This window comes from Lates calcarifer, linkage group LG4, assembly GCF_001640805.2.
Source record: "Lates calcarifer isolate ASB-BC8 linkage group LG4, TLL_Latcal_v3, whole genome shotgun sequence".
In the NCBI taxonomy this organism is placed as follows: domain Eukaryota; kingdom Metazoa; phylum Chordata; class Actinopteri; family Centropomidae; genus Lates; species Lates calcarifer.
This window is the reverse complement of record NC_066836.1, coordinates 12,511,998-12,531,380: the sequence shown is the minus strand read 5'-3', so window position 1 is coordinate 12,531,380 and position 19,383 is coordinate 12,511,998. Positions and strand designations below refer to the sequence as shown.

Genomic DNA, 19,383 nt, shown 5'->3' with positions numbered 1-19,383 from the left:
ATCCGAACGGGGACTCTTATTTTGACAGCGGCGAGGCGGCTTTTCCTTCAGACCCACACAGTGCTTGTTCGTCAGAGAAGACGCTCTTCTGAGGTCACTGGGCCCCGGGGGCGAGACTGCACCGTCGGTATATAATCTTCCCGGCTCGGTGGATGAGACCAGCGCACTGAAATCAGAAACGAGACAAAACAAACATACACTCAACAAACAATCATGGTGAAGATCACTTTCCAGCCAGTTTCGGCGCAGAAGCCTGAAAAAGAGAGCGATGGAGACAAGATCATTATATCTCAGGCTCATGTGAGTTTGCACACTTTCTTTATTTCACGTTTGTGGCGTTTGTCTTGTGTAGTAGCCTTTACTCCTTTAGCTAAACTGCTGTAGCTAGACTGTTTTCTCTTATCTGTGATTTATGATTTGTTTGTTAATGCATCATCATGTCACTTGCTGAGATTTAATTTCACCGTCTTTTTAATCAGGCAAAAAACCTTGTATATGAACAATAGCTATAAGCTTTATGCGATTGAATGGATTAACATCCCATGTACTGCAGTTTATTATCCTGCCTTTTGCGGGTGCAGTTTTTGTAGAGCAATATTTCTGACAGAAAATTAATCTTATTGTGGAATTATGTCATAATAACAAGGAAATAGACCCAGTATTGCAGACCACCACAGCCCAGCCTAGGGATGTTGACATTACGTCACCTTGTTTGGCCACCGCGAGGACACACTGCAGAGGGCTGTCCAGTGTGTGCCCCCAGCAGAATATGACACCATCACTCTTAAGTGGTTCATAAATTATTCACGTTGAAAAGAAAAACTCTCCACATTTCTCTGTAGAAGAGGCAGCTGTGGAAATAACCTCACTTTTTTTTTCCCACCCCCCGTTTTTGTTAAGATGGTAAAACAACAGAGCTGTCAGACGCGGTCACTGCAGCAGTCAGTGACGTCACGAGGTGTTATACCCCGTGGATCCTGCAGGTAGCGCCTGAGAGGCAAACGCCTATGAGAGAGTAGTAATCCAGGATTACTATATATTGTGTGTAAACAGTGGATATGGTCCAAAGGCAGCTTAGCGTTTTTGTTCTTTCACAGAATTGGCATTTATTTATTTTTTTTAAATCAGAGGTTATAGTGTAGTTATACTTAATCCTGTACTTTACAAGTGGGCTCTATAGGAACAATTGAGTATATTTGTGTTAATTTGAGGGTACAATGAAAACTGATGCCCTGAACCTAATCTGCAATACGGCAGAATCCAGGTCTTTAGTTCTTATACTCGAGTACTCAAACAGGGCTCAACCAGTGTTAGATTAGATTAACCAGTTAAGATTATTAAGATAGATAGATAGATAGATAGATATAGTTTATTGTGTGTAAGTCTTAAATTAGCCCGATCATGTTATCTCTGAGTTGAATTTGAATTAATTGTTAAGGAAGTCAGGCTTGTAACCGTAAGTCCATCTTTTCTTAGCCTTCTTTCTGGACCACCTCCCAGGAGTTATAGATAATTAGATATCTGGCACATAATCTCCTGTCTAAGCCTCATCTATTTTCCCACAACACTCTGTACACAGTGAACATCACCTGATGACGCATCCATCACTTATACAAACACATTTTTTTCACCTGTTTGTTACGTCAACATAAGTATAACACATGATCATCTCGAAGGCTGTATGAATTCTGATTGGCTGCGACACTAGTCTCGGCGTCAGAGCCAATGTGTGTAGATCTATTAATATGTCCGCCTCTGCTGAGGGACTCCTGCTCCACGTAGTTGTTCTCATTATGACTCCCACTTAGGGTGCTAGAGAACTATCTGCAAATATGGAGCGTGGAAGTAGGCCTCCAAGAATAGACCCAGACGGCCACGTGCCAGCGTCTTCGTCAGAGCCTGGCACAATCTGCTCTCCCTGCTTCCGCTCACCATAGCAACAGTAGTAAGGAGAGGCAGCAGATTGACTGAGAGACTGTGGGTGGGCATCTGGCATGCCTCATTCCAGTCCGTTCCTACGTCTACCAGATTTCCTCGCTTGACTAACGACTTGGCAGCAGCCTTTCCTCAGAATTAATTCTGTTACGATTTGGACTTTATATGGGAACGCATTGCAATATGACGGGACATTACGTCCACTGATACTGAACTAAATATGATTCATTTCAATTTAACAACTAAGCAGCATCATTAATAGTACATCAAACTAAATTGTAAATCTACATGTCCTTTGCATCATTTTACACATACTTTGTATTATTAGAAAAATTGTTGACCCTCACCTGTCCTCTAACCAAGCAGTTATTTCTCTTTACAGGAGCAGCTGGTTCTTCCTGTCAGGTCCAAGAAGCCGTTTCCAACTGGCCTGTGCTGCCTTACCTTTGGTCTGGTGGTTTTCATGTCAGGACTAGTGTTGGCCTCTGTCTACATCTATCGCTACTACTTTATACCTCAGGTCAGCTCAGTCTACCTCTTCCTACTTCACCAATAGTAAGAAGTATACAATAAGCATGTAAAAACCTGTTTACACAATGCTAACTCAGCTCTGTTGCGTCCCATTAGCAGATCCCAGAGGACAGCTTGTTCCACTGTCGGGTTGTCTATGAGGACTCTGTGTACGCTCCTCTAAGGGGGCGGCAAGAACTCGAGGAGAATGTTGGCATCTACCTTGACGATAACTACGAACAGATCAGCGTACCTGTGCCACACTTTGGAGGCAGTGACCCCGCTGATATCATCCACGACTTCCAGAGGGTAAGTTAAGACATCTGTATGTTGACTGGTTTCCTCTCTTTACATATTCTTGTTAAAAGATTTTAAACGTGGCTCAGGTTTGAACCCTTTTCCTTTTGTTCCAGGGCCTCACAGCTTATCACGACATTGCTTTGGACAAATGCTACATCACCGAGCTGAACACGACCTTGGTGATGCCTCCACGTAACCTGTGGGAGTTGCTCGTCAACGTCAAGGTGAGACACTCACTCACTTACTACATTCACTGTTAATGTCACTGCTGAAGCTGTTGTAAAAGCATTGTTAGAGATAAATGGCTGTCTGAGAGAGTGAAGGACAGCGTGTTCCCATCTTCCTGTCTGCAGTTTTCCTCCTACAGACAGATCAAACTGAGTGATTCATGTGTGTCTCTTTGCCACAGAGAGGGACGTACCTTCCTCAGACTTACATCATCCAGGAGGAGATGGTGGTGACAGGGAGAGTGAGGAACATGAGGCAGCTGGGCCCATTCATCCACAGGCTCTGCTATGGCAAAGAAACTTACCGCCTCAGACGCCGCAACCAGCGCAGACGTGAGTACACACACTTTTCACACTTCACATTTCTTTCTCCAGTCTACTCAATATGAGATGCTAAATAATGAGCAATGAGTGCTGGGTGACTTCCGCTAATTTATCACCTTCTTTCACACCAATTCTTATGAGATGTTGAGTCATGTGACACGTGCTAGGTCACTGTGATTGCTCTGTACTCAAGAGGGAGGAAAAGTATTCCTCCAGTGAGTCACAGGGAATCCAGTGTTCAGTTTTAGTGTGTAGGAGCAAACTGTAAGTGAGTGGCCATGCAGAAATAAGTACAACCAGAACCAAGTAGGGACTTCCTGAATATTTCAGACAGTGTGTCTGCATTGTAAAATCCTCCCCTAACAGCCTAGCAGGCTGTGTATGTGTGTGTGTGTGTGTGTGGGCACTGCCTGGGAACTTCCTGCTACTTGTGAGTCACTTGTAGTGCCGTGGACACATCCACACACTGTGGAGGTGGTAGTGATGCGCATTGAGTGATATCTCTTTCGTTGCTGCCATTGATTGGCGTGAGAGCTTCAGAAATGATGCAACAAACTTCCCCTGAGTACATATATGGATGCAATTTGAAGGGAATCACTTCTGCTGATTAAGAATGTACAATGTAGGCATTGGTCGCCGTAGAAACAATATGAACACTGCAGACCTTGACTTTCAGTACTGAACAGATTTTCTAAATGTGCCTTCTCTTCCAGGTATTGAGAGGCGTGAGACAAAGAAGTGCCACAGCATTCGTCACTTCGAGAACACTTTTGTGGTTGAGACCGTCATCTGCGACAGAGTCTAAATCTGAGGCGGAAATCACAGCCATCCAACACTGAAGCCAATTTCAAACCATACCTCTTGAATTATTTAGGCTTTTAACTGCACTTTAAGAGCAAGTATTTGTCCAAAAGTTTCAATTTCAGTTTTAATGTCTGTTTTTTCATTTTCTTTGTTTTTTGTTTTTTGTGGTTTTTTGTCTGAAGTTGGAATATTCTTTTATTGTTCCGGTGTGATGTTAATGTCTTTTTTATTCAGATAGTCTGTATATTTGGATGATGTTATAAATGTGTTTGGATATCTCTGTAGCTTGTCATGTGCAAAAGAAGTTAATGTTTCTGTGTGTCAGTTTGTGACATTTTCATCAGAGGACTTGATTTTATTTTAGACTTGTCCTTATTGTTATTCAGTACCACAGTGCACCATGGGTGATGGTACAGATAATTGGACGCTGCTTGCACTGTGCACTTGTGTGAATTATTTGTTTCTTGGTTTTTATTTTATTTTGTTAAAATGTCAGAAAATGGCAAAACATACCTCATGTAGTTTAGATGTTTATTTGCTGGTTTTTATCATTAATGAATGGTGTACATAACTTTGATTGTTCCTAAGCAATATATACTGTAAATTGATTTTCTTCTGGATTTCATATTGTTACATGCATAGATTTATATCTGAAATCAACTCGGTTTGTGAATGATCATTTCTTTATGGTTTGTCTCTAAATTTTCTTTGGCATCACACCTTCCTGCTCCTTGGATATAAATGGCTTTGACTGTAATTAGTAGCAGTGCTTTAGAGGGACAAAAGGAACCAAAGTCTGCAGTCAGCGATGCTATGCTTAGTGTTAAGGGTATATGAAATAATTAGAAAGAATGCTTTATAGTCTAGATCACTTACTGTAGATGATATCAAAGGCTAAAACTCTCTTCCTCCTCTTCACTTGGATTTGCCTGTTGTCTTCAGCTCTTGCCAGCTCCCAATCCTTCCTATCTTGCCATTATTATCTCTACGATGTTGATTCGTCCCAACTTAAAAAAAATTTGGGATGTCTTTCTAAATCAAAATCAGTCTCTGTTGAGAGAGACCTGTGATATGTGCTCATATTTCATCGTCTTGGATACCTTATTTTGCTGTACAGTCGATTTTTCTTGTAATATCTTGCTGCTTTAAGAATAAACGATCAAACTTTTTTTGTGTTTTTGTGTGTTTATCAGTAACAGACAAATTCTTGTTTATAATAACTAGAGGTTGCTGCCAACAGTACTCTCAACATTAACACTGTAAAAACAGAGCTGGTCTTTAGAAAGGTTGAGGTTTATTTTTCCTATGTGAACTTCCTCACAGCTTTTATAGACAAAATGTAACTGGAACAAACACAGCTTTGATCAGTTCACATTTTTTCAAATGCAGCTTCATCGTGGTAAAAGTAACATATCACAAGATTAATCTTTTGTGGTTTGTTACATTTCACTTCAAAATTGAAGAAGAAGATTTGGTTTCAAAATGCAAAATAATAGCTGAACTGTGGAGTCCTTATCTCTGCCAAGGAAGCGTGCTTTCACCCAAGTCTGTTGGTTTGTTGGTTGGTTTGTCAGCAGGATTATGCAAAAAGTACAGATCTGATTTGCACCAGACTTAATGGGCCAGGGAAGGACACTTTAAATGTTGATGCTGATCCAGTTAAAGAAACAGATTCAAGAATTTACACTGCAAGATATGATATATTCTTTTAACACTTTGGCCTTGGCGGAGGTATGCGCTTTGCTGAGTGCCACCTCTGCGGAGTGCCACCTTATTTCTGTAATTTTCTTCAAAGGCCTAATTGACCCATGAGTCAATGTGTCATGTCATAACATTAATTTGAGCTTTGTGTTTCAGAACAGACATGCTTTAAGACATATACGTAACACTTACCGTATTCAAATACAAAAAACTACAGTATCCCACTGTCAAGGGTTTTGTTTGGATAAATATTCAGTTTACATTTACATCATTGTATTTTTATCAGGGTTTACTGAAGAACAGAAAAAGGCCTGACAGGCAAACTTTTGCTCATATCACGCAGACAGAAACTGAAATGAATGTAACAGAAACTAAACAAAACTGGGCGCAAACCAATAACACTGAAAGAAAAAGGAGGCAAGTACAAAAATGAAAGTACCAAGTCAAAAATAATGCAAGTCAACCAAAACATCACAGCTTCATATCTTATTTCTGGTTTTAGTAGAGAGCTTTTCACAGACTACACTACATCATAAAAACAGCATTTATGTACAGTAAATCCCCCCCACCCCCTCCAAATCTACCACAAGGTAAACGACCTTCATGTACAAAGGTAGTTTGAGGTTCAGCTTTGACTGCATTCACGAAAGTCACGTCCCTCTGTAAACATACTAATATCGAAACAGTCCTATCAGCAGGTTTGTAATACACAGGTCAGACTGACTGCCATTAATAGCGGCCCTTTCATGATTTCACATGACACTATTGCACATGTATGAAGCTACATTATATTACTAAGATAAAAAGAATTCAAATAAAAAGTACATGTGAAAATTATATTTACATATTTCACAACCAACATGCATGTCAATCTAAATAAGAACAAATCAAAACAAAACACGGTCAGTTTCTGTTCAAAAAGCACAGACTTTCTGTCCACTTATTTGCCTCGTCATTTATATAAGGATTATTTGTTATGTGAATATTTTTTTTATTTTGCATTAATGTAAAATCTATACAAGTAGAAATTCTTTGTCAGACAGCTGTAGGATTTATTTATATATAATGACTTACAGGATGGGTCCATAAATGTAAACTCTCTCTGCTTCAAATTCTCAAAAATAAACATGTTAGATTACAGAGAATTAATGGGTTAAATATATCTCTGATGTTATATTTACAGTTACTTGTAATGGTTATTTGTTCTATGACCAATAGATCACAATGTGCTGAAGAACAAACTGAGAAAAAGTCAACAACAAAGATAAAATGTTGTAAAACATCACTGAATCACTGGTTTATAAAAATCTGTTTTTGTTGAAATACAAGAAACTGATGACTAATGACAATGAATTAAATTCATTAGTTTCAAGATCACAACTGGTTGATGTTTCTGAGATTTACGGATTATGATTTATTCATATACTAGATAAATGAACATGGAAAGTAATATTTGAATTATTATGTAATTAATACAATTAATTTTCTTTCTTCAGTTTTAATTATTTTATCATTTCAAGTTGACTTATTACGTAAATCTGATATTTTATGTATGAGATACTAAAAAAACCCACCCTATTAACCTATGATTATTATCATGATAAGTTTCATAATTTAGTATCTACATCTGTTGAACCAACTTGATGCAGAATGTGATTGTAAGTGGTTGATCTTGTTTTTTTTAACATTTTTAAGTTTTTGAGATCTTCAGTAAATGCAAATTTTTCTCTCCGCATGTCTGTTGTTGCTTCTTGAGAAAATAGACGATAATGCTCTGTAATATGCCACCATTTTAAAATGAATCATGCCCCACATCATTTTCTCATCATCAGTGTGTGTGTGGGGGACTGAGGGCAACCTGAGAATGCTTTCAGCCATCTCACAAGTTTGTCCCTTAAATTGTTCTAGAAACATGTCAGGTTGTGGCTGGTTGGTGGATTTTTCTTTTTGCAGCCTACATTTGGGTATCAGTGCTCTTTGAGGTTACTGAGGTGCCAACCGTTTCCTGTCACTGGACCAAATCATATATCAGTGTTGGCAGTTGTTTTCCTGTACTAATTGAGATTGCACTCTGACCTTGTTCTCTGCCACCCATTCTCTCACTACATGCCACACTTGCATGGAAACATCGCTGGCACTTCTTTAGTTTCGTTGACCTGCTAAAACCCAAGAAGCCAGATCTTGTATTCACTACCAGCAGCCCTCTAAAGACAAATTAAACTTTAACTTGAAGTGTCTTTGACTCATGTTCAGACCTCTGAAGTGCTGAAGGTGGGTCTCCTGCTGATCACTGACATCCTGAAGGAGTTTCTGGTGCTCCTCACCTCATGGGCGATGAAGTAGTAGCATGCAGCGTCCAGACAGCAGGTGATGTTGGACAGACACATTGCTAACTGTATGAACAGGCTGATCCTTTCCTTGGCGTCGCAGTCCACAATCACTTTCTGGTGCACCTGGGGTTATGTGAAGGATTAGAGGAACATTAATGTACCAACCTATATGAGACGTATATTAGACTAATGGTTTTTAAAGTCTTATGATGAACACCAGAGGTAACAAAGTAGTGTGAACTCTGCTGTAGTTTTGCATGTTCTTATCAGACTTTTTTGAAGTTGATCTTTCCATACATCTGCTGTTACATACTGTTATATAATCCAGTCTCTGCTGAAATAGAGATGAGTTCTTATGTCTCAACATTTAAAAACATTAAACACCATCAGTATCAGGACTTGAAGTACTGTGTACCCATGAGAACACAGAGGCATTAGGGTTTAAACAACCTATGATTATGTGTTGCTTTTTATTCTGGATTTGTGTTACTACAACCTTGAGTCACAAGAAATGTGTCTGAAAATTATCAAATTGTATTTTCCTGGTCAAAAATATTATTCATAAATTATGTCAGTATTTCTAAAATCCTGGTTACAGCCTGTCATGTATATCTGTTGCTAAAAGTAGTTTCTTTGCTTCAGTACAAAAAAGCGCTACATGGATCTGACTGTGATTTAGCGCAAAGCGGGTGCTCCTGATGCACAGCTGTGCAAATATGTGTACTGTCCATGAAAAAACAAATAAACAAAAAACAAAAATAACAGCACACTGCTGAGGTGATATTGTTTGGGGAATCTATTCTTTTTTTGTAGACCTGATTTAAAATGACATACTTATTTAGATCATTTGTTAATTACAAAATGATTTAGGATCATTAGACCTTGCCTTATACATTTTTTATGGATATGCTATATTTTGAAATGAAACTATTCATTTGTTGAGTCAACACCATCAAGAAGAAATGGGAATTTAAATAGCTACAATTTCTTAACAACTGTGCAAAACCCTATCTGCTGATGAAGACTGTGTAATATGTACAAAAGCTCCAGAACAGCTACTAAATGGACTTTGAGGTAAGACTGTTTTGTCACCTTTATTTGTTATCTACTTTAACCTGTTTCACTCTTTCACTTCACAGTTCAGTTTACTCAAAATTAACTTGCTTCTTGTTTCTCTCACCAGGAACTGCAGGAGGATGCCGAGGTGGCTCGGGGTGAACGGCAGCAGGAAGGCACTCAGACTGCTGTAGATGATCTTCACGCAGGCCTGGCTCCTAGGGCTGCGCTGGCCAGATCGCTTAAGCACCCAGATGGTGTGAGCCGAACAGTAAATCACCACCATTGCGGGCACCAGGAACCCAAACACCTGCAGACAGATGATGACCAAAGGGCGCCAGCCTTCAGCCGAGAACTCATGGAAGCAGTGGAAGTCTTCTTGCCTGCCCTGCCTGAAGCCGTGGGTGGTTGAAGAGATCACAAGCACTACCAGAACCCACACCCCCAAGCAGGCCCTCCGAGCCACTTTGGGTGAACGCAGCTGCTTGGCTTTGAACGGGTGACAGATGGCCACCCACCGGTCCGCAGCTATACACATGATGGTGTAGATGCTGCCATATATACCGACAAAATATAGGCTCTCCAGGGCAGAACAGAGAGATTGGAGGTTGGCAGGCCAGCGGTGATTAGTTGCATGCATTTTAAAGGGAAGAGGGAAGAGGAGGAGCAGGTCCATCAGAGCCAAGCTGGTCATGTAGATAGTTGACTCAGTCCATTTTCGCAGAAAGATGCAGAACACCAACAGAGCTGCAACATTCAGGATCAGACCAATGACGAATATGGGTACATAGAAGACCAGCTCCAGAGATCTCATCAGGTTATCCACATAATCAAATGAACAGTTGTTCGTCATGTTGTCACTGCAGGAAAATAGTTTAATGTGATTTGATTTCAACAGCTCTGCCAAGATTCCAAAGCTAAGTTGAAGGAGTGAAAATCTCTGTGAAGTGAAGCTTAGTTTCCTGCCATTACTCTTTGCTCCCACACACCAGAAGCATATGAAAGATATGCCACTGTACTAAGCCTCTTGAAACCTCTTAGTTGTGTGGGTACAAGAGCTGTGAACTTGTTTTTTGTTTCTACTTTCTCATGTAAAGGCCAAAACACAAGATAGCAACATTAAATCACATGCTCTTTATGCTCAATATATATTTGGTAAATTTGTAAATTATTTGGACCTTTAATGTGACATGAAATTGTTTAGATTTGGAATGACAGACGTACGATCATAACTTTTGATCTGTCAGATTAGACACCTGCAGCAACACAGTGTTTTCACTTTCTACACATTTTGACATGCTTGTCTGTTTGTGGACTGTGGTTGCAGTGCACCTGTCTTTTATTAAACACTAATATAAAAGTCCCATAAGAATCTGAGTGTTTAGTGATTCAAACACAACTGAATACAAAGAATCAGGTCTTACTCTGAGTTGCTCTGCAGTCGTCACTGCAGGCAAATGTCAAACTAAACTGAATATATCTCTGGGCGGATGGATGTGCATGTGATCTAGGTTATTAAAAATAGTCTGCTAGATATACTGCATGTTAAAAATTACATGGACAGCTGATAAACATCCTATACATACAATGTGAATATACAATATACGTACACCATGTAATTTAAGTGTCAATAAAATAGCTGCACTCACTTTCAGTTAATCGTGAACATTTAAAATGCAACACAACTAAACTGGTGTTGTGTAATATAAGTTATCTTGTAAAGCAGAAAATGTGAAATTGTGTCTTTACCTCATGGATGCCAGTCTTTCTACTAAACGCTCAGTGTGTCTGCCAGACTCTCTGTGCCAGACGTACTTCTGCTTTCTAAACCTTTGTTGTTTCATCACCACTTCCTGAGTCATGCCACACATGCATATGTGTGCATTACAGTCGTTAAAATCAATTTGTCCAGACAGTTTTACTGTTAATCTATCTTATTTGCTTTTTTGAGATAAACATTTGTGTAAACGCGGCAAACTGCTGTAAGAGTAGATTTCACTTTTATCTATAAACTCCAAAATACGTCAGAAATACTTACATACCTTTTTTTTTTAAACATACCTTTCCTCTGTATTATATGATTGTAAACTGAGTATTATTGGCTTTTAAACTGTTATTTGGACAAAACAAGATATATAGAGATCCAAGATCACCTTGAGTCCTGATTGAGATTGTGATGGGAATCCTTTACCATTTTTGACATTTCATAGTCTAAAGAATTCATTGATTAATTTAAAAAAAAAAAAAACATAACTGACAAATGAATGGATAATGAAAATAATAGTTAATTGCAGGCCTGATAATGATATTAAAACAAAAGATAAAAAAGGCTTGCAAAATTCATACAATCGGCAAGAATTATTAGACCAACAACTCTCAGATTTTACAGCTACATTCTGAGCTAAATGCTAGCATCAGTGTGCTAACAGTGACAATGCTAGCATGCAGATATTTAGCAAGTACAATGTTCACCATGTTTACCATCTTAGTTTAGGTAATGTCAATAGTTTTACCTGGTCATAAACCAAAGTATTAGAGCATTTAAATGCTAATCGATAAATAGCTAATAGCTAATGGCTAAAGACATATGGTCAAGATGGCACCTAAAGTTAAGGGAAGGATCACCACTTTGCCTCAGGCCAGACCAAAGTGGTAAACCGACCGGTTGGCTTTGTGCCATGTTGCCATCGTGGCTAATACACTTAGAAGACAAAAGCACAACCATTACAGACTAATTTCAACAGTGAAAAATGAAAATAAAATTGAGGAAATTGCAGTGTTGGCTAACACCACAAGTCTCTCATTAGTGATTCTGTAAGATTGTGGTTTCCTTTCACTGGAATTTCCATTAACAGTATAAAAATTAAGTCACTCAGGTTTGAGTCACTGCGCCTGGTAAATATAGATGTTTTCTAAACTTGTGTTTAGAAATGTTTGGTTTATTACACGTCTGTGCTCAGTACTACAGTTAGGATTGGTAAAATGAAACATGTATAAAGAAAAGGCTTGGACCAGGTGCCTTTATACTCTTGTATGTATTGACTTCGTAAGTTTTAGACCAAAGACTGGGTTGTTTATGGGTAGATTCCCTTGCTTTACCAAAGTATAAATCTAGCAGTGATAGCCTGGTGACTCTAGTACTGTGATTTCAATATTGTTACTAGTACTGCTATTAGTCTGTGTGTATCTGTGGAAATTGGTCTTCCTATCTCAGAAACAGAAAGCACTGAGGCATTCAAACTGCTCGTTCTCTCATGTCTGTGAGAAGGTGCAGCGGCAGATTTTGGACTGTGATTATGTCTGAGGGTTTCCTGGTTTCAGGTGCTGAGATGACTTAACTGTATTCAAAGTGTGGGAAGATGCTTTTGTGCCCCATTTATCAGATGTGTTGATGAGGATGATGTTTGAATTTAAACCTCATCAGTCAGCAGTGGGATATTTCTGAGCTGGAATAACACACAAAGATTTTGTGTACAATAATGTGATGCTGCTTTCATTTTTGGAGAAACCGTTGGTTTTTCTGTAAATGTAAATGAAGCTGTTAGCCACACTGCCACCTACTGCTGAGAAGGAGGTAAGGGCCAGTGGTCGCAAATATCTTCTCATTAAAACTGGCATTTTCCTCTGTATTTTGGAATCACAAGAATTTGGATGTGCTTTTGTAGAGAGTTTTTGGTGTAGTTTACATTAATGAATTTATTCAAGTCAATTTGAACAGAAAACAAACAGCAATAGAATAAAGAGATCTACAGTTCTACAGTATATTAGTATAGTAGTAGTAGTAGTATAGTAGTATAGTGTGGGTATGACTTGTAAATACATGCAAACATTATAAACTGGAGAAAATGAAAAATGAATGTGAAAGCAATTTAAATACTGACACAAAAAAATTATAATGACATGGTTCTAATAATTTTAAAAAGAATCCTCCATAAATATCATTCTGTGTTGACTCAATGGTCATGTGTTTAAAAAAACCCAGTAGTCACAGACATTTGGCACCTGATTTATTGGATTTATTTATTCAATTTAAATCTCATAATAAAAACACCGGGCAGTGAAGTTACCATGGCAACATGGAGCCATATGGCTGAGGACTCTGAGGCAAATAGAAAAAGACAAAATAATTTTACTAAAATACATTTTTCCCCCCTGCTGAATAAAACAACAACAACAAAAAAAACAAAAAACAAATTAAACACTCACTTGAGTGCACAACATGCATTCATCCACACTGTAACTTCATATTTGCTCTGCAGGTAAAACAAACAACCCAACTACCCTGTTTACATTCATTGAAGGAGCCTTTTTAAAAAATGTTTTCCTCTTATTTTGACTCTACAAATGTTTGTACATGGTGCAATACAAACTTCAAAACTTGAACACGGGTGACACCGAGGGAATATTTTAGAAATTATTTTTGGCACATGGCATTGTGAAAGACTAATAAAAACCTCATATGTAGACACATGAATCTCAAATGTCTTTCATATTGAATGGAAAAATAAGACACACATTAGCAAAAAGCACACACACACACACACACACAGGCGCACACACACTTGACAAAAAACAGCTCACAACCATTAAAAACCATTTAGAGCATGCATGTAAGAAAAAGAAAAATGACATGGACGTGTTACGATTTCCACTGGAAGAGCCAGCCAGTTTCTAACATCATACCTTGAGGGTTAAGTGGACAAGTTGAGTAACAGTTTACAGGAGGAGAGTGTAAATCTGTAAATAGCCAGTCGAGGGACCTGCCACAGTTTTCAGCATCTACAGCGAAGCAAAAGACACGACTTGTCTTTGAGAGAAAGATGAGGAGAGAGTTAGGAGTTTTCGTTTGGACGATTGAGGCGAGAGGCGAAAAAGACACGCAAACACTCAACACCCACCCACACATCCATGCACACACGAGATGGGGATGCATTCACTCTAGGATGCGGTGAACTTTCTGAGTGTAATGACGATGAGGGCGAGGAGGACAGACGCTCCCAGGAAGACTGCTATAACGATGGCTGTGATGGCCCCAGGCCCCAGCACCCCTGCAAACACACACACACACACACACATAGATATAAATATAGTCTGAATGCATTTATAAAATTTTTGGTTGAGCTCTGTAGATAGGTCTTTTCAAGCCTCACCTTCTTCCTCGTCCATGGCCTGGGAGTGTGTGGTGTCCTCGTAGTCGCTGGTGAAGGACTGCTCTGTCATGTCCTGGAAAGGGTCCTTTGTGGTGACGTCACTGGGCGGCTCTCCAGACATGGTGTCCTGGTTGTCCCTGGTTGTTGAGGCAGAGTCTGAGACCGTTTCTGCAGAATCGGAAAAAAAAAACAACTCACCACTTGTGCTTCTGTTTAACATGGACATAAAATCACTTAATCCCTGTACTAACAATGATTGCCCGCTGCGCAGTATCGACTTACTGTATGTTTTCTCAAGCCAGTAATTTCACTGATGAGGCGCTGCTTTGCTAATGGCTCTGTTTGACTTTTCTCTGGATGCTGAGGCCTTGGGGATAGGGAGGCATGGGTGTGCACATGGCCCCGTCTGTAGTGACTCCAACAGCCTCTCTCTTGTCTCACTGGGTTAACGGCTCAGACCTGGGCATAAGGATGTCTTTGTGGAGGATGAACATTTTGTCCGTTTGGGCTACAGGTAGCCTCTCAACATGTTGTCCTCTTTTCCACAACTGTTCAACCAAGCTCGTCTACCACCTAAAAGAAAATCCTTCAGCCAAGGTTTGGTTGATGATTTGTGTGCAGTAGTAAATGTTTTATGCTTGAGCACAAACAGCTTCAGTGGAGGCAGTGATTTGCTGGCTGTTTACGAGGCTTGGTTTCTGTACAACTCTCTGCTCTCTTGTCCTCTGCCAATCAATCGTCTGTTCTCTTTCCATCCCAAATTGTCCTCTGACATTTCTCTCATCTGAGCATGAAGTTGGCCTGAGACTTTTCACACCTCTGCAGTAGCCAGAGAAACAAGGGCTCCCTCTCTTTCTCTCTCAGGGCCACAAATCTGTTTCCTAACGCAACTCAGGAAATGCTCAGTTGAAGAGTCTAAACCGGCAGAGTGCCTCTGCGATTGTGGCCGTGCCTGTTGGTGTCTGCCGTGTCTGTTGGTAATTGAACAGCTGTACAACTTTTCGTTTGAAATCCAGAGGAACAGGGGGAAAATTTGATCCCCGTCTCCCCTGAAAAAACAAACTCTTCACTCACAAGCCCACCCATTCACACACTCACTGATTCACTTATCCTACCCTCAACTCTAAGCATACCAACAAAACCGTAATCCAAACATATTTACACTCAGCTTATTTAACGCTACATATTTACTTTGTAGCCTCTGACGCCCTCAGTAAACTCCTTGACCTCGTTTCATATCTTTCCTCTGCTTTCGTTTCTCTGTCATCACCAGACGCCTCATTTTATTGTGATAAGCAGAAAACGCGACAGGATTGCTAACAAACCTCCAAATGTGATTTAATCTGAGTTTTTAATTTAGTCAGCTCTGACTTCTGATATGCACGTCTGAAGTATTTCGATGCTGCTGTGTTGACTCTGAGTCGTGTGCAGCTTCCTGTCCTGTAGGTGGCTGAAGGTTCGGAGGCACGGGCCTCTGGCCAGCTCAGCCATCAATGAGGCCTTGAGCCGAGGGCACAAAAGGCAGCTTGTGCGGTCACGCAGGGCGGCGGGCTGCAACCAGTAACAACCGGTCAGGCCCAAACCAGGCACCGGCTGGGCACTGGATGTCAAACAAACTTGTTTATTAAATAGTCCCTGTGTGTTAAAGGCTGTGCCTTATGGACAGCTTGATTTAATAAGAAGGCAAAAAATAATAACATGATGTTTTCCATTGGTGTTTGTTTCCACAAAGATGGGTTTACTCAACCTTGTAAAAGTTCTGTTAAATGTAATTAAATAACTGGAGACTTCTTATCCACTATACCAGTGGTTCCCATCCTTTTTAAAAATAATGTACCCTTATAGCCCTGTCAGATGAGGTCAAGTACCCTCCTCCATCAGCACCACCCATCATGTTCCATCATGTTCTTCTGCATGTATTATAACCCAGATTTTACTCAGCACTGTTAGTAACATAAAAGTGATTATTGCTACAATATTTTTTTCATATATGATCTGTTTTGAGTGGCAAAAACTGGACATTTAAATTATTTTTAACAGTTTTAACTGCTTGTTCTGTTTATTAATTAGTTTTAGCAAACTATCTTAAGTGTTTATCCATTATTTTTAACTATTACAACTGTGAATTCACTAGTTTTATGAATTACTTTTAGCCAAATATTTTAACTAATTATGCTTTAAGCTAACTATTGTACTATTGATTAATATTAGCTATTTCAACTATAAACTCTTTACTTTTATCTTCTTCAAATTGCTTGTAGCTATTTCAACCTCTCATTTGCATAAATGTGTTACAGCTGACCTGGATTCATTTTGAGCTCACTGGTTATTCTAAATTAAGTAAAAATTGGCATTACACCAATTTGTAATCCTATTTGGCTGTTTTATTTCCATTAACACAAATATATATATATATATATATATATATATATATATACACACACACACACACACACACATTTTTACTTAAGTTGAATTAATTTGCATTAGTTGAGCCTTCTCCCCCTGGTAACAGCAGAGGTACCTCCCTGGTTGGGAATCACTGCACTAGGTCACACTTTTTAAAGACATAACTCCAGATGTCAATCAAGAGCCCTCCTTCTCTTACACCACACAAGTCCAGACTCATAAAAGCCCAGCAGACTATAAGTAGGGCCCAAAAACACAGAAGGCCATTTATTTGTACCTCTGACCTCCTCGGTCAGGATTTCACACCAGACAGAGAGATGACAAAGCGCGTACACGGGTGTGTGTGAAAAGCAACCTGTCCAAGCACTGAAACCACAAGCAATGCAGCCCAAACACGACATTGGCGGTGTCGTGTGTCCTCGCTTCACCCTCGCTAACTACTACAGGCGGCAGCTGCATTTTCCATAAATGGAGAAATGACCGCTGAGTGTGCTGCATTTTGTAGAGTGAGGGTTTGGTTGCTAGAATCTGTCTCCATGTCTAGGTACAAAACTAACAATTACCCCCTTTTCCTGTTTTGAAGAGCAAGGCTCAGAGACTCTCACACCTTCAGATCAGTCATTTTGAGGAGGATCAAGGAGCTAGTGTTTGAGTAATTATGGCAGTCTTGCTTAAACTTCTGATTTGACACATCTCAGTTTGTTTCCCATGGTGAGTCAACCAATGAGCCTGCATGTCACACCACGCTTCAGTCGCTGCAGCGGTGTTGTAATCAAGTCTGGTGGTCTGAAAACAACACGCTGTACATCAAACAACCACATCAGTCACAACAGATACCTATGATAAGATGTGGCTGCAGAGCAAAGACAACCTCATTAACATTTCTCTCTGCTGTGTTTAAACTTTCCACAACTGTAAATTTGTGGAAAGTTTATTTTCCAGATTATTGTTTTTGCTTATAAATATCTCGAGTCCTCCTAGATTAAAAAAAAAGTTTATCACTGAGTGTTGGCAAGACATTAAAAATATGTTTTCACTCCAGAGCGAGAAGAGGAGGCTGCAAGATATTTTTAGGAAGGTGTAGGCAAGTCAACACCGCAGTGTTAGAAACCATGACATGGTTTTTGGGTCACAGCCTTTTTTTTTAAACAGTAGGTTTTATGTTGAGATGACATTTCACAGCTATGTTTTTCTCTCTCTCTCTCCACAGGAAAGGATGGTCACCTCGCTGTAACCCCTCTGCCCTCTTGACCTCAACTCTGACCTCTGGGCCTGAGAGCTGCTCTGCTGTGACCAAAGATTTTTTTTTTTTCCAACTTGAATCGAGACGTGGAACAGGAACAGAGAACGAACATAGAAGTAAGTGAAACTAAAATCAGACTAGTGAATATGCTAATCTGTTGATGTTGGGAGTAAAAAGTTTCTACATCCCCAAAAAAGAAAAAAAGCAAGATTCTCATTTGAGGATCAAATCATTTAATCTGCGGCTGCTTCTTACTATTATCTCTTAAAAAAAAAAAAAAAATCTCTTCACACATGTGATTTGAACCCAGCACTTGTGGACGTTTCACTACCTCAAACCCAAACCAATACTACACAGAATCGCTTCAGCTTAGCTGGAGTCAGAGGGCAGCAGGGTTTTCAGTTTCATACAAACATCAGACATCATGAAAGCAACTGAGTCATCCTGTTTGTCAAAGAGCAGCTTTCACAGCCCTCAGAGCTTCAACAACTGCATCATTTACATCAGGCTGTAGACACACACATCCAATCCTGAGAGAGAGAGAGTTTGTGTGTATGTGTGTGTAGGAAAAAAGGCTAAAAATAATATGTATACACACACAAACCTTTGATTTGATAAACATTTAGAATATAAAATGTTCTAAAATGTTCCACAAATTTAAGGACACAGAAACTTTTTTTCTTCTTTTGCAAGAAAATAGCAGCTTCATTCAGAGGCATTCGTCATACAATTTGCTGTGGCTGTATTTATTAAAAACAGCTTCTCTCGCGTCACACCTTCCATTTCAAGCGTGACAGCCAGGTGTCTCAGATCAGACTGTGGTTTTGCATGCTCTGTCCCCCAATTCTACTACCATTAGTTTCAGCAGAAGCAGGCGAGGTTGCATATCTGTCACCATAAACCACTAAAATGAAATTAGAATATTAGTCACACTCAATGGGAGGTTTACCTGTGTGTACAAAGGCTACCAAGAAGCCGATGAGCACCAGAAGGAGCACTCTGCAGACACTGCTGCTGCTGTGGACCATGGTGGCTGTGAGGGATGGCGGCAGGACAGAGCGAAGTGTCTCCAAAAACTCCTTGAGCAGCGACTTCAAACAAGTAACTCACTCTGGCAGAAGAGCAGGAGAGGAGTACAGGCAAGTGCAAGAGTGGTGGGAAAGGGTGGGGTGGGTGGGTGAACACGAAGGTGAGGGGTGAGAGAAGGGGTGGGACTAGGTGTGCACAAGATTGTCTGGACAGAGTGGACTTTGTGAGCACATCATCGTAGGCAGGGCCCAACCCACTCCAAACTCCTCCGGCCACATAGCTGGGTGTGAGGGGTAAACATTCGGGAGCTGCTGACCTTGGCCAGGTTGCATCATGAAGGTCTCTTGCTGGGTATTTTACACCTT

General features: G+C 39.9%; 3 protein-coding genes across 3 annotated transcripts; 1 reads left to right on the top strand and 2 right to left on the bottom strand.

Moving 5' to 3' along the window:
* The first annotated feature begins 46 nt into the window (after nt 1–46).
* Nucleotides 47–5,268, top strand: itm2cb (integral membrane protein 2Cb). The gene is made up of 6 exons (XM_018676630.2): nt 47–300; nt 2,318–2,455; nt 2,563–2,754; nt 2,859–2,969; nt 3,155–3,305; nt 4,010–5,268. The coding sequence occupies exons 1-6, from the start codon at nt 214–216 to the stop codon at nt 4,099–4,101; spliced, it is 771 nt and encodes a 256-aa protein (XP_018532146.1). The 5' UTR covers nt 47–213; the 3' UTR covers nt 4,102–5,268.
* On the bottom strand, nt 5,183–10,996 carry LOC108883456 (G-protein coupled receptor 55). The gene is made up of 3 exons (XM_018676629.2): nt 10,937–10,996; nt 9,312–10,047; nt 5,183–8,254 (listed from the first exon to the last, which is right to left on the bottom strand). Exons 1-3 carry the CDS (start codon nt 10,939–10,941, stop codon nt 8,051–8,053), a joined length of 945 nt encoding a protein of 314 aa, XP_018532145.1. The 5' UTR covers nt 10,942–10,996; the 3' UTR covers nt 5,183–8,050.
* A 2,181-nt stretch (nt 10,997–13,177) lies between these two features.
* On the bottom strand, nt 13,178–19,157 carry snorc (secondary ossification center associated regulator of chondrocyte maturation). Its single transcript, XM_018676624.2, has 3 exons — nt 18,939–19,157; nt 14,338–14,505; nt 13,178–14,235 (listed from the first exon to the last, which is right to left on the bottom strand). The coding sequence occupies exons 1-3, from the start codon at nt 19,015–19,017 to the stop codon at nt 14,126–14,128; spliced, it is 357 nt and encodes a 118-aa protein (XP_018532140.1). The 5' UTR covers nt 19,018–19,157; the 3' UTR covers nt 13,178–14,125.
* Nucleotides 19,158–19,383: the final 226 nt, after the last annotated feature.

Bases quoted from the DNA above. Each gene is read 5' to 3' on its own strand.
- itm2cb (XM_018676630.2), top strand. From the start codon at position 214: ATGGTGAAGATCACTTTCCAGCCAGTTTCGGCGCAGAAGCCTGAAAAA. The intron at 2,755-2,858 runs GTAAGTTAAGAC...CTTTTGTTCCAG, and splicing joins TCATCCACGACTTCCAGAGG to GGCCTCACAGCTTATCACGA. The intron at 3,306-4,009 runs GTGAGTACACAC...CTTCTCTTCCAG, and splicing joins ACGCCGCAACCAGCGCAGAC to GTATTGAGAGGCGTGAGACA.
- LOC108883456 (XM_018676629.2), bottom strand. The intron at 8,255-9,311 runs GTGAGAGAAACA...ACATAACCCCAG, and splicing joins GCATCCTCCTGCAGTTCCTG to GTGCACCAGAAAGTGATTGT.
- snorc (XM_018676624.2), bottom strand. From the start codon at position 19,017: ATGGTCCACAGCAGCAGCAGTGTCTGCAGAGTGCTCCTTCTGGTGCTC. The intron at 14,506-18,938 runs GTAAACCTCCCA...CCGATTCTGCAG, and splicing joins GGTAGCCTTTGTACACACAG to AAACGGTCTCAGACTCTGCC. The intron at 14,236-14,337 runs GTGAGGCTTGAA...GTGTGTTTGCAG, and splicing joins GGCCATGGACGAGGAAGAAG to GGGTGCTGGGGCCTGGGGCC.